The sequence below is a fragment of the Acipenser ruthenus genome, chromosome 26 (genome assembly GCF_902713425.1).
Source record: "Acipenser ruthenus chromosome 26, fAciRut3.2 maternal haplotype, whole genome shotgun sequence".
Classification (NCBI taxonomy): Eukaryota; Metazoa; Chordata; class Actinopteri; order Acipenseriformes; family Acipenseridae; genus Acipenser; species Acipenser ruthenus.
Genome location: NC_081214.1, coordinates 22,598,186 through 22,615,680, shown reverse-complemented (window position 1 = coordinate 22,615,680; position 17,495 = coordinate 22,598,186). Strand labels below are relative to the sequence as shown.

Genomic DNA, 17,495 nt, shown 5'->3' with positions numbered 1-17,495 from the left:
TGTGTGCACATTTTCTCTTTGCATTTATTTATTATTGATGGATCAATATTACAAATAATCTTCATAAATTATATTTCATTTTTCTTTTCAACTGCTGCACGTAGTCTAAGTAACAGCTGCTAGTTTTATGTGCACAGATCTGTGGGGGGGGGGGGGGGGGGGCTGCATAAAGAAATTTAAAAAGGAAGCTTTGTGACTATAACAGTAAGGTGGGGTTGGTAGGGCTGTCGTGTCTTCTTTGGAATGCAAATCTCACGGGGCTGGGGACCGATCTGACGTCAGCCCTTGGTATACCGTTGCCACCAGCACCTTGTAAACAGTTGTTAATCACGTGTGATTGAAGCACATGAGGAAGTACAGTGCAGGGCCCTGCAGCCTCGAGAGCGGACTTGGACTACACACCAAAGAGCAAAGATTACTGGAGGGAGCAAGCGACAGCATTCTAGCAGCGGACCTTTTGGGACATTATGCTGCCTTAGCCAGGTGTGCCTTTCCTAACCATGTACGTGGGATACCTTCTGGATAAAGAAGTCGGCATGTATCACCAAGGACCTGTAAGACGTTCCGGCATCAACATGCCAGCTCAAAACTTTGTATCAACTCCACAGTACTCCGAGTATACAGGATATCATCATGTGCCCAATATGGACAGTCACGCACAATCTTCAGGGACTTGGGGCTCTCCATATGCAACGCCGAGGGAAGACTGGAATGCCTATGGTCTAGGACCTTCAAACGCGTTACCTACCCCCATGAGTAGCTCATCGCCCGCACAAGTGGCTTACTGCTCCCCTGATTATAACTCAATGCACCCGGCAGGATCTGGAGTCTTACCGCCACCCCCGGAAAATATTACAGTGGGACCACCGTCCCCTGACAGTGAACGACACCATTCGTATGACTGGATGAGGAAAACTGTACAGTCATCTTCAACCGGTAAGTATGACGGGACACAGCAACAAACAAGGAGCGCATTTCTAAGAGTCAGATTCATGAATTTGTATATTTGTATCTTTAAAGAAAATGAATGCAGATAATTGTTGATTCCGTTTTGCTATAGTAAACATGTTTGTTTTTACATCCATAAATTAACTCATTGAAATTATTAATTAAACTTACTGATATAGCAAGCGGTTCCGGATTCTCTCCTTTACGATTTGAGCTTTATAAATTGAGGCGGACTGGTAGTCTACAGGAGTGTAAAAAACATTATTTCATTAGAGAATCACATTTTCTATAAAAGAAAGAAAGAAAGAAAGAATGTTTAAATAAAAAAAACTGCGTTATTATGACACGCGTACAGATGGTTGCCAAATGCGGCTGTTCAGCCAATTCTAATTGAATGCCTCACTAAAATACCGTTTAATTTAATTTCAGTGTATCGTACTCAGTAGTATAATGTACAGGAAGGTTACACTTTACACAATTACATTAATCAAAACCACGTGTTATATTAAATATAAGCTATATGACGATGTATATTGACCAATTAAACATATTTGTGAAAGTCTACTGTATTTTTTTTTTCACAACGTCTTCTGGAAATAATCTTTATAGGCTAGTTCAATAAATGCGCGTCATCGCAGCCTTATTGTTCGTTAGGGTTTAAATACTGTATATTGGAAAATGATTTTTGCTTCGACAACAATTCAAACAGACACTAAGCTGTGGTTAAAATCTGTTGTTTCATTCTGAAGCATTTGGTTTACCAGTGCGGTGAATGGATAACTTTATTTAAATTGCTGTAAAAATAACAGATCTGTCCCGGTTGTTGATAATTTACAATGAAGTTCGTATTAAAATGAAAAATTTACAATTGGCATGTAAGTCGTTTGAATTACGCCACTGATCTGTGGTAATATAATCGTGAATAACCAAATTGCTTAGATTTAACCATGGTGTTGGAGCTGTACCGTACAGCCACTGTGAAAAACAAAAGCCCACCTTGGTCAGATGTAATGTGGGGAGAAATGAAATGGCGCCATGGCTAGTGCTTTGATGTACAGTGTTCTAATATAACAGTTTGACTGCTCGGACGGGGAAAGGTTATGTGGTTTTCTGCACATTGGTAACGCCGGTGCCGGGACCAGGCGCCAGCTGCAGTTGTAATGCTAATTTTTCCACTGCTGTAAACTAGATGTGAGGTCTACTTTTTTCCTGGGCTACATTGTCTCCGGGTTTTGAGGGCTATCTGTCATATTCAGGCGGCGGTGCCTTTCAACACTGTGTTTGGCTTTGATATGCACAGGGGTCTCTTCCTCGCTCATTCTTCAGGAGTTATATTGCCGGAAAGGGTGATGATTTTCACAGCAAATAAAGAGCCCTTGTCCTTGCTGCATTGTCGAAAGGGCAATGTCCTCTAAATTTTATGACCAGAGTGAATGGGATGAGTGCCTGAGAGCTGTGCTCATATTTAGAAAGGTGGTTGAAATTTAACCCCGTTTTTGGACATACAAAAATAAATTCAAGTTATCAAGCCTGCATGCAAATCATTATTTTATTTCTTAATGCTATCATTCCAATTTAAACTTACGATCACCAAAAATGTATAGAATTTGGTGGAAGTGTTAACGTGTATTTGTGGATCATCACTGAACGAGAATGATATTCTATTTATTAAAATAAGAAATGTTTCGATTTGTATATTAAAACGCGAAGTTATTTATAATCAAGTCTATATTATTATTATTATTATTATTATTATTATTATTATTATTATTATTATTATTATTATTATTATTATTATTATTATTAAACTGTAATCTCCCGCTGTTAATCGCCCAATAAACTGCTTTCCGTAGTTCTAAATTCCTTTTGGCAGTTGATGAAAGCCGCCGACATTTGTTAAGTGGTTTGCAAGTCAAACACGCTTGTCCTGGGATCGCTACGCGGAGAGGGGCTTCGATAAGATCGCCTTGTACCTCTTTGTGTGTCGTGTGTTTCCTCTTAACACATCAATGGACTTCAGGGAACTTCTCCAAGTGTCTTTGTTCAGCAGTTTGTTCCAAAACTCACATAAAAAACAGCCCGGGAAGATCAGACAGAACATTTACATATAGGGTCTATACATCCCTACTGATTAAATCGGGACACCAAAAATAAATACATTAAATATAATATAATATAATATAGTACAGTACATTATAGTATCGTATAATATAATACAGTATAATATAATATAATATAATATAATATAATATAATATAGTACAGTATAATATAATATAATATAATATAGTATAATATAATATAATACAATATAATATAATATAATATAATATAATATAATATAATATAGTACAGTACATTATAGTATCGTATAATATAATACAGTATAATATAATATAATATAATATAGTACAGTATAATATAATATAATATAATATAGTATAATATAATATAATACAATATAATATAATATAATATAATATAATATAATATAATATAATATAATATAATATAGTACAGTATAATATAATATAATATAATATAGTATAATATAATATAATATAATATAATATAGTATAATATAATATAGTATAATATAATATAATACAATATAATATAATATAATATAATATAATATAATATAATATAATATAGTACAGTACATTATAGTATCGTATAATATAATACAGTATAATATAATATAATATAATATAGTACAGTATAATATAATACAGTATAATATAATATAGTATAATATAATATAATATTAATACAGTACATTATAGTATGGTATAATATATAAAATAATAGATTTAATGCAGACCTTGTAATATCAATGATTCGGTTAGTTTAAAACGTATTTTATAATGGTTTAATGTATTTATTTATTTATTAATCTTTTTCAACTATTTCTTTTGTCAGTACAATATTAATGATATTTAGTCCTTGAAAGTGGTTCAATGCATTGATTGTATATCATTGTATTCTTTTTATACAGCCTATAGAAATGAAAGCTTTTCCTTTGAGTGTAAAAACATTCATGTGTATTGTGTTGTGTGTGAGTCAATAGTCGAAAGCAATTCAAATACACACTACAATGCGTTTCTTAAGCCGCTCCGCTGCAGATGTATTTAATGCTGTTTTACGTGCAAGGTAAGAATGATTCTATCTTTGTTTTTAACAGGTAAAACAAGAACGAAAGAGAAATACCGGGTGGTATATACGGATCACCAGAGGCTCGAGCTCGAGAAAGAATTCCACTACAACAGATACATCACAATCAGAAGGAAATCCGAACTGGCGTCGAACCTCGGGCTTTCAGAGAGACAGGTATGATTTCAACCGGCTCTCCGTGTATAACTACTCAGCAGCGAGGGCTTGATAGAAGCAGGCTGTGTGAGAGGGGCTTTCTCATGAGACTTCGTTTAAAAACTCCTAACATTGCATAAAGGGGCATCAATTTATATCAGGTGCCCTTCCTTCCAATAGGATTCCAAATATGAAATCCTCAAAAGACACATCAATAAGTAATCATTTAAAAAAATGAATCCACAGATTTCAACCACAAAGTGATTCATGTACTTTTTTTTTTTTTTTTTTAGGTGAAAATCTGGTTTCAAAATCGCCGAGCCAAAGAGAGGAAGATTATTAAAAAGAAGATGGGTCTTTCTGACGGCAGCGGGGGCTCCGTGCACAGTGACCCGGGGTCCGTGAGCCCTCTCCCGCTACCAGGCTCTCTCAGTCCCGGTATCAACGCCCATATCTTCCCTCCACCCGGAATGAACACTTTACCGCCAATTGGGAATTTACAGCAAGTTACAGTCACCCTGTAAACAGCACCTGGACTTTGGAAAAGTAACGATACGAGCACTCCATTATCTTCAAAGAAGGGCGGTTTTACTGAACATCTTGAATTTCTTTTTATTTCCAAACATGGGTTTGCTATTTTTAAAATCCATACAAAAAAAATTCTGGATTCAGGATACGAGGATACGACGCAGATTTTACTGAATTGCAAATTGTTTGGATGCTCTTCTAAATAATATTGTTTTTGTTGTTCATATTATATTTAGTTTAGGGTTTAGATGTGTTTGTGTCCGACACTCTTACTTAGAAATGGATTCCTCGTGGATTGGAGAAAACAAAAGTCTTATAAATTGAACAGATTGTTATTGGAGAATACACCGTGTTAGTGCAACCCTCTGGGCTACGGTTCCAGGATGCTCACCCCTCATGAAGACACGTTATAACCACTGTGTGGAGCAGGAGATTTTATATACATTAGACAACGCGGATACAAAGTCTGGACGCCTCAGTATAATGCGCCATTGCAGGACATTTCTACAAACACGACAACTCACCGGTTTAAGACCTTTCATAATTGTATTATTCTGTTAAAGATGAAGTCACGCGTGTTGTTGTTTTGAAACAAACCGGTGTAATTATTTCTGTACTGAAGATATTATTAACTATGAATTACGGGGTACATTTTATTAAAAAAAAAAATAAAAAAATAAAAAATAATCAATTTGTAAATAAAAGGTTTTTTTGGAAAATGTACGGAGTGATTTAAGTGTTTGCTTTGACATCCACTACACATTATTTACATTTGAAAGATGTAAACCTCCAGCGTGCATTTTAATGGCGCAAAACACCTTTGACACTGAGGTGGATGAACAAAGCACTGAGTGGGGCAGTGACAATGGTCAGGACTGGGAGGAACCCGATTTTGAATTCGTTTATTGAGGCTGGGGCCAAATCAAAACTTTGACAACCGGCTAATCGCACTTAACAAAACTGTATTTAATAGCGTTTTTTTGTAAGTATCTTATTTCTTGTACTCATAAAAAGAAAACGCTATTAAATAGCCTACAGTTGTGCGATTAGCGGGTTGACAAAGATCATAAGAACATAAGAAAGTTTACAAACGAGAGGAGGCCCCATTCAGCCCATCTTGCTCGTTTGGTTGTTAGTAGCTTATTGATCCCAGAATCTCATCAAGCAGCTTCTTGAAGGATCCCAGGGTGTCAGCTTCAACAACATTACCGTATAAATGTTATTCAGAAAAACATAAGCCACTGTTAAAAACACGTTTTTAAATGATCGCCCCTTTGTATAAAGCGTTTAAGGCTACCTTTCAAAAGTAAGATCATTTGTATTTTTTTTTTTTTTTTTACGTTTATTACTTTTGAGTTCAATGCAGGTGAAAGTTCGAGCAAACCTGAGCTGCTGGGTAGACGTCATATCCCGTCGCCCACAAGCGTCTGTTATCGTTAGCGTGGTAGCATTTTTTCCTTTATTTTTTATTGTTTTGTATTTGATTTCTGTTTATATTGTTTCTTGTTTTTTTTATGTCAACTTCAGTGTCACTAATTGTACACAAGCTGTATTCAGCATGTAGGCTTGGCCTGCCAACCTAAAATTCAGAGACACAAAGTCAAGCAGAACTTACAGAGAATGGACCAAGATCACACCAGCTTCTGTCAAGACTGAATTCTACATTAAACATCAACTTATATTTCAATATTTAACTAATAGCTCCTTTTTTATATAGTGTGTGGCAATATATTGGCACACTGTAAAACCAAATGGGTTACGAATCAACCCTACTGTGCAGCACATTTTAAACACATCTGTGAATCGTTATTAGGAACTGAAATAACAATTAAAAAAAAAATGCAAAAAAATTCTCCATTTCCCTGATGCTGTTGTTACAAGAGTATGCATCATTATTGGAAAGATAAATACAGCGGTTGGGTTGGCAGCCATATGAAATGGCATCTCTCTCTTGAACAGTATATTTGATGTGAAGTTCATGGACCTGGCTTGCTGAAATACTGAAATCCATCCGGAGGGATCGGGGCTCCTTTGTACATATTATTCACAGACTTCCTTCTTCAGAGTTGTATTTCCCTTTTCGTGCAACTTGTCTTTCTTATGAGTAGGTTAAAGAAACGGGGCTGGATACAGCAGCTATCAGTTCAAAGGTTATGTTTTACTGCCAGTAGTGAGAGTCTATAAAATTGGCGGGGGCCCTGGGGACTGTTAACCCCCACCAGCTTGAAAGAGATCCATTTATTTTTAAATAAAGACTGTTTTTAATAAAGTTGCAGTATTCAATTGCTTTTTTAAAATGTATCCTAGGCCTATATTAAACACCACAGTACCATACACACTTTACAATCCAGCAGTAAGACACCAGTACGTGACAGCTCAGATGATCTTGGAAGACGTCAATCGACTTCAAGAAACACTTTTAAGATTCATCCTAACACCAAATCATAACATTATTATTTATTTTTTAGCAGACGCCCTTATCCGGGGCGACTTACAATTGTTACAAGATATCACATTATTTTTTATATACAATTACCCATGTATACAGTTGGGTTTTACTGGAGCAATCTAGGTAAAGTACCTTGCTCAAGGGTACAGCAGCAGTGTCCCCCACCTGGGATTGAACCCACAACCCTCCGGTCAAGAGTCCAGAGCCCCTAACCACTACTCCACACTGCTGCAATAGGCTATTAAACAACACTTTGTAATATCTCGTCCACACGTGTGTACCATTTTTAAGATTATCTGGTTTATTTACTGGGACACAAAAAAATGTTTTAGCTGTAATGTCTTACACATTATTATTATTATTATTATTATTATTATTATTATTATTATTATTATTATTATTAAGACCGTTTATTATAAAAATAAATAAATAAAAAAAAAACAAGTTTGTGCTACATTTATGACAGTGAGATGTTCAGTAAAGTCTCCTGCCCTTATATTACGCACTGACTCCCCATTCTGTACCTTCACGCTGAGCGTGTCCCGCAGGTAGAAGCTGCGCAGTCACGCAGCGCACTGCCTCGCGCCCTCGGTGCCCATGGGCGCAGCCGCTGTGTTTGCAGCCGACTGACGTCATGAGCGTCCTGCTGCCCAACATGGCGGATTTCGACACCATCTATGAACTGGACGAAGAGGATGAGAGGGTGGTCAGCGAGGAGCAGCTCGTTAGATTCTGCCCGGAGCCGGTTATCATGCGGGGAGCCGGACACATCACGGTGTAAGCATCGGGGTCCAAATTATTCACTTACAAGCGCTGGGTTGCGTAATGTGTTTTTTTTGGTCCTCTAGCGGGTAGGCCGAGCGTGAAGCCGGGGACTTTCTTAGCAAATTGCATCCGCCACAGACGGCAAGGCGCTTTAAAGTGGCTACAGTTCAAGCCCCATTCTAATATATACCTGTCTGTTCTGCTAGTTACAGAGCAAGACGTGACGGTTTATTTGTTTTTATGACATTGATACTCGGGATTGCCCGGCAGGTGTAAGGTGTAAAGTTACGCTGTACGGTTATGAAATTAATTACCATAGAGTAATGAGTGTTGACTTGTTTAAACGCTTCTGGACTACATGTCAAAAAAAATATGCACAAATGCCCTAATGGTTACTCGCGTACACTTGTGAATAATCAGTTCCTGTCTGGAGGTAGTTCATTTTTCACAGGACCAATCTTCAATACTCTGCGCCCACTAAATGGTCCAAGAAATGACAACGTGTACCTATAAATAAATTAGACAATGATTGAATGTTCTTTAGAGAAAAGCAGAAATGTGATTAAATGCGCAGTTCTTGGTATTCGTGAAAACATTACATTTCACTGCGTAGTTCCCCCACCTTAGGTAATGAGCATTCAAGCTGGTTTTGAAATTAACATTACGTTGTTTTTTTAAATTTTATTTTTAAAAAGAAACCAGAAGTTTGTGAGAGAACTACACATGCAGAAAAAGAACCTTCATATCTTTAAAAAAGATAGTAATAATAATAAACCATTACAAAAATTGAATAAATAACATGATCCGGATTGTGTTCTGGTGTCTGACTCCTGTTTGTATTTTTAAGGTACTCTGCATGCATTACATGATTTAGAGAGCCCTTTATTTATTTATTTATTCTGTATTTATTTCCAGATTTGGTCTGAGCAACAAATTTGATACAGAGTGTCCTTCAGTTCTCACTGGAAAGGTACGTCTCTTTACAGTTAGTGATGGAAGCATTTGGCCAAACTGTGTACTACGAGTACATATGAATGCTTGCAACCCCCTATGATTAAACTGTTTCAATCTTGTTTAAACTTGGTGTTAATCTAACAGGTGACTAAATAAATGCTGTCAAGTTAAGCAGCTTTCCTGGAAATCAATGGCCTGCTGTCACTCTCTGGCACGTCCTTTATCAACGAGCTGTAAACATTATGGATTCTATTACATAAATCAAAGCCTGTGTACACTTACCCTTTTTAACTTCTCTTTAATAATTTATGGTACTAACATGATTTATACATTTGATTAAATCGACCTGTACTACAGTGCTGTTGTAGTCAAGACCCCAGTTTGTTTTTCTGTCTGCCACTTTGTTTATGTAATCCTATTGGTAAAGGGCTGCTGAGTGGATGAAAGAATCATTGTATCCAGTGCAATCAGAACTGTAAAGCGCCTGGCCTCCATGCAACACCTAGTTCTAGGATGCTTTTCCTATGACATCAATCAATATAGAGCTTTGGATTGAAACAATTAACTAGTAATTCATACCAGCCCTATATTAAGCCTGTTTTAATTTTCTGGAGGGAATGCAAGGTCTCGGTGCATCTTTGAGAAGAATCTTAAGCGGCACCCTGTCAATGAGTAAGCTCTCCTAGGAGGAAATGTGTGTGTATTTGTGAAAGACTTCAATGCTTGTGCATACAGCTCCAGGTGACAAAATAATGACAGAAAACTAAACCATACAGAAGAGAGAAAAGCTTCCTGGCTTGGACTCAGAAACAAAAAGAGGCCTGTGGGGAGACGATTGGGCATTGGGAAATGCAGGGTAATAAAATGTAGCCCTTGCATTGTGACCCAGGGTGACATGTGATGGATGTGGTCAGGATTATTATGATTGAAGGGTGCAGATCAGACCTGCTGGGCTTTATGCTCCCTGTTTGCAAAGGGACCTTCGTATCCTGTCATAAAAGATTACGACCCCTGTTTTATGGCGAACAGACCCTGAAAGGAATTGGCATCCATTCACGGAGTGTGGACTGTGCAGCCACGGGCTGTATGCTTATCTCTCTTTTTGTCCCCCTTTGGTGCAAAAAAGACAAAAGCTTGCCAGGCAACTTAAGAACACACAGTTAAAAGATTTCATCAGAAAACCTGGACAACATCTGCAGACATGTACCTGCTTACCTTTGATCTGGAAAAGAGTGGAAAACATGATTTCTGCTTTGGTAGGGACTAGTTTGTCAAAAAGTATTCAGTTTCTTATGATATTTATTTAACATTACTGTTTTTCTGCGAAACATTTTGCACCCCCAAAGCAAGACTACCATGAATATCTAATACGAATACCGATGCATATAGCAGCAGTCCGCACCTGGCATTCGGCAACCACGTTTTCCTTTAGTGTTTGGGGAAGGTCAGTATCTTGTCCTTCCCCACAAATAAAAACAACTTCACTCTAAATGTATTCATTTGATGATGTCCATATGATGTCCAAGGCAGCAGTGTGGAGTAGTGGTTAGGGCTCTGGACTCTTGACCGGAGGGTTGTGGGTTCAATCCCCAGTGGGGGACACTGCTGTTGTACCCTTGAGCAAGGTACTTTACCTAGATTGCTCCAGTAAAAACCCAACTGTATAAATGGGTAATTGTATGTAAAAATAATGTGATATCTGTATAATGTGAAATAATGTATAATGTGATATCTTGTAACAATTGTGAGTCGCCCTGGATAAGGGCGTCTGCTAAGAAATAAATAATAATAATAATATTCAATATAAGCCATTTTTATTTAATTGAGGAGCGTCATTATAATACTGTTGGTTGTGTAGCTGCTTACGGTTCCTCGTGTATTTTCTGTTTTGTTTCTTTCTGCTGGACTAGGTTGCTTCAGAAGAATTCAAGACGAGTATCGGTCGCGTCAATGCCTGCTTGAAGAAGAATCTCCCTGTAAATGTAAAATGGTTGCTCTGTGGCTGCCTTTGTTGCTGTTGCACACTGGGCTGCAGTTTGTGGCCTGTTATTTGTCTTAACAAAAGAGTAAGTATTCTTGTGAGCTGATGGCCTTTCTCTGTTACGTGATCGTTCTGTATAACTGTGTTGGAACCAAATATTTCACTAGTTGTGTTGAGGCTAATTTTAATGGGTAGCCTATATTGCATCTCTGGGAGATAATAGGCAGTATACTGTTAGATGTAGGGCATATTAATTTACTGTTGTACACCGTTGAGCCTCTGTTTAAACAGGAATGTGTAAAAGGAGGAGGAATTTGAATGATGGTAAAATGAACATTACAAGCTAGTAAATTAGTAGTTGTCTCCATAAATGCTTATACTCACGTATCCTTTACATTGTTTCTGCATTTGAGGTCAGTTGACTGCATTTAATGAATTTAATTTAATTTGTGAGTTATAAGTATTGCAGTATACTACAGTTATACTGCAGTATGCATTTAAACCAGGTGCCTAGAAGCCATGAGGCAAATTTAATGAATGCATTTTCTGATCATATAATTGTCTACTGCACAAGTTCGGGAATGCTATCAAGGGCAATGAAAGCAATAGAACTGTACACTACACAAACATGTATTGGGGTTCGTCTAAAATATATTTTATTTTCTTTTAGACAAGAAGATCACTTCAGAAGTTGTTAGAATGGGAAAATAACAGATTGTACCATAAGGTAAACAGAAATCAGTAAGACTTTTTAAAGAAGATTTTATTTGTGTTTCTCATTGCAGGCTAGGATTGGCACATGGGAGATGTTTGCATTTAAATAGGGACACCAGAAACTAAAGTTTGGTTCTTGCAGCAATGAGGGGGGAAAATACAGGGTAGGTAGAATATTTAAACAAGTTAAACAATAAAGACAAGTGCTGACGGTCAGTATAATAGGTGTCATTTTTATTATCAATCTCATCGCTTCATTCAGCTGCTTACCTCTTCTGACATTACTTTACACACGTCATCAGTCCTTCAAGTAAGACAAACCTCACTCTGCAGATGATATGTTATTAAACCATCTGCAATCAGTTTGAAATGACTCAGCTCCAGCTTTAGTTTTCCTGCATGCAGCACCTGGTATTCTTATCTTGTCAGACCTCAGGAGCTGCTGTAGGCAGACTTGGGTGTGGTCAGTACTTGGATGGGAAACTTCCAAGAAACACTCAGGTAAACAGTAACAGCGATGAAGGCGTTGGCCAAGTCGGTTGTCATCTAGTCTACTTTCTAATAGTTTTACAGTAAGGGGCATCTCTTGTGCTATTGAAAGGTGCCCTTTGAGCTGAGATTTTAGAAAGAGAAAAAATTCCATGTGGTGTCACAGTTTAATCTACTTTCTCTCCTCAAACCAAGTTAGCCTTTTAAGCATGTCTGAAATACAGCTCTTTTGTAGCGAAGGTTATTAACAGGTTTTCATATCTAATTATCTAGCTTGGGCTGCACTGGAAGTTAAGTAAAAGGAAATGTGAAAGCAGTAACATGATGGAATATGTAAGTATTTTTTTTTATTTTTGTATTGTGATCACCATTAAAAATGAACACCTGTTTCTTTAAATTTCCACTTCCTTACTTTTCAGGTCTATGAAACAATATCTTGTCCAAAAAAAGCACCCTGTTTTTCAATAATTATCACTTGCTTTATTGTGATAATTGTGAGTAAAATTGTCTTAATTTTTTTTTTTTTTAGGTAATTCTTATAGAATTCTTGCCCAAATATCCTATATTTCGACCTGACTGAAGAAGTGTACGAGACCTCCTGCTGTATGGTCTTTCATTCCTACCTTAGTGCCTTGTAGATAGGTTGCACAGATGATTGTCTACGCTGCTGTGTTGTTATAACTTTCCTTAGAACTTTGTACAGTAGAATCGCAACACCGTCGCTTTCCTTTAGAGCAAACTTTGCACTTTCATTTCCTTACTTTAAGCAATGCTCCTTTGTTGCACTCAGAACCTTGTTGTGAACCACAAATAAGGTAATTGCCACAGAGGACCTTAATATTGATGCTGTCTAAAATGTGCAAAGAGGTGCCACACGCATGCCGCATGTACATGTGTGCCTCAGATCGTTTGTGAAATAGCTAACTTCCAGCCTATTCCAGCAGAGTTACCAAGTTTATGGAACGAAAGACTATTGATATTTTTGTTTGCTGGGTAGGTTACAGAGCCCAAGTTAAAATTGCTTTACGAATTCATCACCTTTCTTTTTTGCTGCACTGTTTTAGTGGCAGCCTATCTGCCTTGTATACCAATCACTAACCATTAGATTTTATAATCGTATTTAAAAATCATAGCTTTATTTGGGTGACATTAAGACAAAGAGAAACATTTTGCATTAAACATACTTATTTAGGAGCATGTTTAAGACAGCATCATTTCTTTTGCACTTTGGAAATTACTTTTTGCTGGAAAGCTAAGAAACAAGCATGTAAATAGTGCTTCAGTACAAAATGTACAGTGTGGTATGCCATTGTTTACAGAATGTAATATAGCTCATATATTGTATTGCCAAGAATTGAATGTAGATTTGTTATGAGATTTCTAAGCAACTTTCCAATGTGTGTTTAACCTAGTAAGCCATATTGATTATGTACATAATGCCAGATTAAGGACTGCATATTGCACTTCAGCAAGCTGAGAAGGAATCTGGAGTGTAACTCTGGGTTCATTTAAAGAGGTAATGACTAATGTCTTTCCTCTCATTAGTGTAACACCATTCTCAGTCCCTTATTGTTTTGGTGTTTGGTGTTGATATGTGTGTGTCTTAAATGATTCCCCTGTTTTTACTGAACACAACACTAAGTTCACCTCCTACAGGTAGCAGGACTCCACCTGTGCCTTGCACTTGTGTTACAAGCTGTGAGAATTAGGTGGGGCACTATTACCTGTAACACAGCAAGTGAGTGGTTGTTACATACAATTAAATTTCCTTTTTTTAATTTATTTTTTTACTTGGAACTTATTTGGGATGTTTGTAATTAGAAACAGGACTGCTGTTATATTTTCTGTAAAGACTGCAGATGTTCAACCTTTATATGAATATGCAAAGGATATTCATGTGTATCGACCTTACTCTATTTGACACTAAACTGTAGTCTTGCTGCTACATCGACCTCGAGGCCAGCACCTGTATTTGGCTTGCGTATTTTTGACGATGGGTAAGCATAAAAGAAGTAAGCGTTTTAATACTTAGCAACAGTTAACACCCCAGAGCAGAGAACTTTCATCAGACTTGTAGTGCAATGGCACTTTAAGTGGGCTTCACTTAAGTTAAAGTGAAAATATAATGTTTGGGCCAAACAATAAGAGACTTGTGATTGTGTTAAACTTACGAGATGTAAGAAGAAAAAAAAAAATTGGCTATTGCAACTTTTTTTTGTTGTTGAGTCCAAGACCATTCCTTTGTCATGTTTAGCAGTTGATTTGATCAACCTGTACCCTGCCAGGATCAGCCAATGAAAAAGCAAATGAAGTTAAACACGTTTTTGGCCAGTTAAAAGAGAACACTGTTACATGTAGCTCTTGTTTATGTCTTCTGTTTTTAATCTTTCAGTGCCAGGCATGCTCTTCGTAATGGTTCATTCATGATTGCCTGTATGTTAATTACAATTCTGATTACAACCCATCTACTTCTTTCGGGGCTGGTGCTTGTGTGACAGTGGTTATTTTGTACTAAAAATGCCTGCTTGGACAGTCTAGGGGTGAGACTTGTTTCTTTTCTTTGTAACTTAAAACCATGTCGGACATTTTCTTCAAATATGATTCCCAAAAAAGTTGACCTAAAATTGGAAAACAATGTCTTTTTGCATCATTGTGTGTACTCTTAATTTTGATATTTAAAATAATAATAATAATAAAATAACATGATGAATATGATTTCTGCCATTTATTAGTTATTCTTTTTAATAGTCCAGTCAGTATCTGGTAATCTTGAGCAAGAATCTGTTAAACTATTGAAAACACCACAATGTATTACAACACACACCTACATGTAACAAAAGTGTCTGAAACACTTCAAGCTAAAAAAAAAAACTTAAATGAGAACTCCTGATTTGCCTCATATTAATTGAATTATATATTTACTTTTAGTAAAATAATATACTCCTGTTTCACACCTTTATGCTGTCAAATAAAATAAAAAGCATCTGTATTTTATGTTTGATCTAAAGTTTTAAAAGTGTGCTGGTATTGAGTAATATGTGTATATGCATTGCAGTCTTAAAACTGGAAGCTAGTGGTGCTTGTTTTTCAGGGAAGATTGTAGGTGGTGTACTAACAGTAACAAATATTTGTTGTTTTTGAAACTCATTTATTTTTTTTGGAAGTTTGTGGTGGGGGGGGGACCATCATTGTTATAAGCTGATCTGTGTGATACTCATTTTTCTGCATATTAGTTTGCATGGTGGTTTGTGTCAATGGAATTCCTTGAGCTAGAAGCAGACAGGGGCTGTGAGCTCAGACAGTCATTATGTACAGTTCCTAAAGGCTGTTTACTGTGTGGGAATCAAGGACTGTGGTCACCCCTCCTGGAACCTTAAACACATATCAGCCACAAACTGCTATCTGACGCTTGCTGAATGGAAGGACACTATTGCTGGGGACGTGCCAAATGTAACAGAATGGCGTACCTGTGGGAATTCGTCAATGCCGCTTTTGTTATTAGCTTGTCAGTGAAGTAGAAGCAACACATCTCAGGATTGCAATGCTAAAATACAAGTAACAGGACTTCCAACGCTGTCTGTGTGTGATCACGTGAACCTCAGAGAAGTGCTGCTGTAGATGCTGTCTGCTCTTCCTAAGTTTGGATCACTGCCTGGTTTAAAAGACAAAGGGGTGTTTCAAAGCTTTTTTTTTTGTACTGCTAATTGTAAATTACTCCCATTAAAAAACGCTTCATCTTTAAAAAAAAAAAAATAATGGTAGAAATATTTTATTTCTAATTTTGGCTAGTGTAAATTCTAGGCTGCCGAATCCAGAAACAAACAAAAAAATAGTTAAGTGCGAACTGTTCAACAGTGATGTTATTTTCAAATTAAACTAACAAAACGCAATGTATTCAAAACAGTGTTGCAACAACACTTAACATCGTTACTGCACAATTGGTGTTGCCAAAGTTCAAGGTGAACCTGCCCCCCCTGCCAATTCTTTTAACCGTTGTATTTATTATTTAACTCAATGCATTTTGCATCGTAGTACTTTGTTCTGCAAAAATATTCTGAAATCTGTGCTTCATATGGTTGAAGTTTTATTGTAGTGACCTTTTTATGTAACACATTCTAATGTCCAACATGCTTTTCAAAAGGTAGTTTTCCAGCCTACATACCCACCCCCTCAAAAAAGGAGAAAGACCGGGACAGAATATTTAAGAAAGAGTTAGAGTCTCTTACAGACGGTGCTAGGACCTGGGGGATCCAACCTTTATGTTATTACTATGCCAAGAAAAATGTCACGAGGGCAGGGCTCTGCAGGATATAGACCCTTTGACTGTAGAACACCAGAAAGAGTAAAGTATGCACCAAATACAGGTATTATTAGTACCCACTGATTACAGCAATAAGTTGTTGCATTGTTTCAGCGTTACGGCGAGCGAGTTCGGTGCACGGTGCTGGGTTTAAACCCGAGGAGACATAGGAGCAGTGGCTATACGGGGGTAAATATCTACAATATGAACGTATTAAATTCCCTAGCTTTAATTAGTATGGAACTGAAATGACATACTAGCAATTCTTAAGCATCCATGATTATATGATTTACGCACGGTGTAGTCGCAAAATGTGTTTCGTATGATAAAACCAGCTTCAATGCACACTTTTTAAGTATAAATGCAGCAAGAAAATGATATACAATTTCCGATTACTGGTTCATAATATTTTCTTCATACAGTATAGGGATATTCTGCTACTGTATAAACATAGAGAAATAATGCCCATCTGTTATGATCGTCCAGTGAGGCTCAGAACAAACTATAACACAGTGATTAGAACCAGTAAAAGGTCTATTGGCAACAGTCTTTTTGGGGTTTCCTATTACCAGTATAAATGAGCCCATAAATAAACAGCCACTGTAACTGGAAAGGAGTTCACATTAGTTTCCCGCAATGGTCACGTGGTCCCGCTTCACTGCAGGCTGCTCAGAGCGATGAGGATCTTGATGAAGAGGACAGCGGCAGCGATAGTGATGGTGACGATGTTAAGGTCCCCATTGGCAACATTAAAACGGGAGTGCCATCACACATGTATGTTTGGAGTGACGAAGAGGAGCTAACACTAGAGGGCACTATGAGACATTAGCATAATGTACAGTAAACTGTTATTGCATATGAGCTTGTTGATTATTACCAAAGCCGAGTTTGCATCTCCCCTGGCAGGCAGAATCAAGGCGGGGCCTCCACCCAACAGGTAACTGTTATCCACCCTGGTGCACAGAGCATGCTTCCTGTGTTTCTCTTTAACACTAGAACTGCATGGAAAACACACGCTAAGCTCAAACCTTAAAATACAGCAATACAAACAGGAAGAGC

The 17,495-nt window shown here is 37.2% G+C and overlaps 2 protein-coding genes across 2 annotated transcripts; both read left to right on the top strand.

The window, feature by feature from the left end:
* The first annotated feature begins 414 nt into the window (after positions 1-414).
* Positions 415-5,507, top strand: LOC117430179 (homeobox protein CDX-1-like). Its single transcript, XM_034049978.3, has 3 exons — positions 415-936; positions 4,132-4,277; positions 4,550-5,507. Exons 1-3 carry the CDS (start codon positions 501-503, stop codon positions 4,778-4,780), a joined length of 813 nt encoding a protein of 270 aa, XP_033905869.1. The 5' UTR covers positions 415-500; the 3' UTR covers positions 4,781-5,507.
* Positions 5,508-7,768: 2,261 nt separating this feature from the next.
* Positions 7,769-14,851, top strand: LOC131701761 (cysteine-rich hydrophobic domain-containing protein 2-like). Its single transcript, XM_059001574.1, has 6 exons — positions 7,769-8,010; positions 8,914-8,968; positions 10,863-11,018; positions 11,604-11,660; positions 12,410-12,469; positions 12,666-14,851. The coding sequence occupies exons 1-6, from the start codon at positions 7,868-7,870 to the stop codon at positions 12,714-12,716; spliced, it is 522 nt and encodes a 173-aa protein (XP_058857557.1). The 5' UTR covers positions 7,769-7,867; the 3' UTR covers positions 12,717-14,851.
* The last annotated feature ends 2,644 nt before the right edge of the window (positions 14,852-17,495 follow it).

Bases quoted from the DNA above. Each gene is read 5' to 3' on its own strand.
- LOC117430179 (XM_034049978.3), top strand. From the start codon at position 501: ATGTACGTGGGATACCTTCTGGATAAAGAAGTCGGCATGTATCACCAA. The intron at 937-4,131 runs GTAAGTATGACG...TGTTTTTAACAG, and splicing joins TGTACAGTCATCTTCAACCG to GTAAAACAAGAACGAAAGAG. The intron at 4,278-4,549 runs GTATGATTTCAA...TTTTTTTTTTAG, and splicing joins TCGGGCTTTCAGAGAGACAG to GTGAAAATCTGGTTTCAAAA.
- LOC131701761 (XM_059001574.1), top strand. From the start codon at position 7,868: ATGAGCGTCCTGCTGCCCAACATGGCGGATTTCGACACCATCTATGAA. The intron at 8,969-10,862 runs GTACGTCTCTTT...CTGCTGGACTAG, and splicing joins CTTCAGTTCTCACTGGAAAG to GTTGCTTCAGAAGAATTCAA. The intron at 11,019-11,603 runs GTAAGTATTCTT...ATTTTCTTTTAG, and splicing joins TTATTTGTCTTAACAAAAGA to ACAAGAAGATCACTTCAGAA.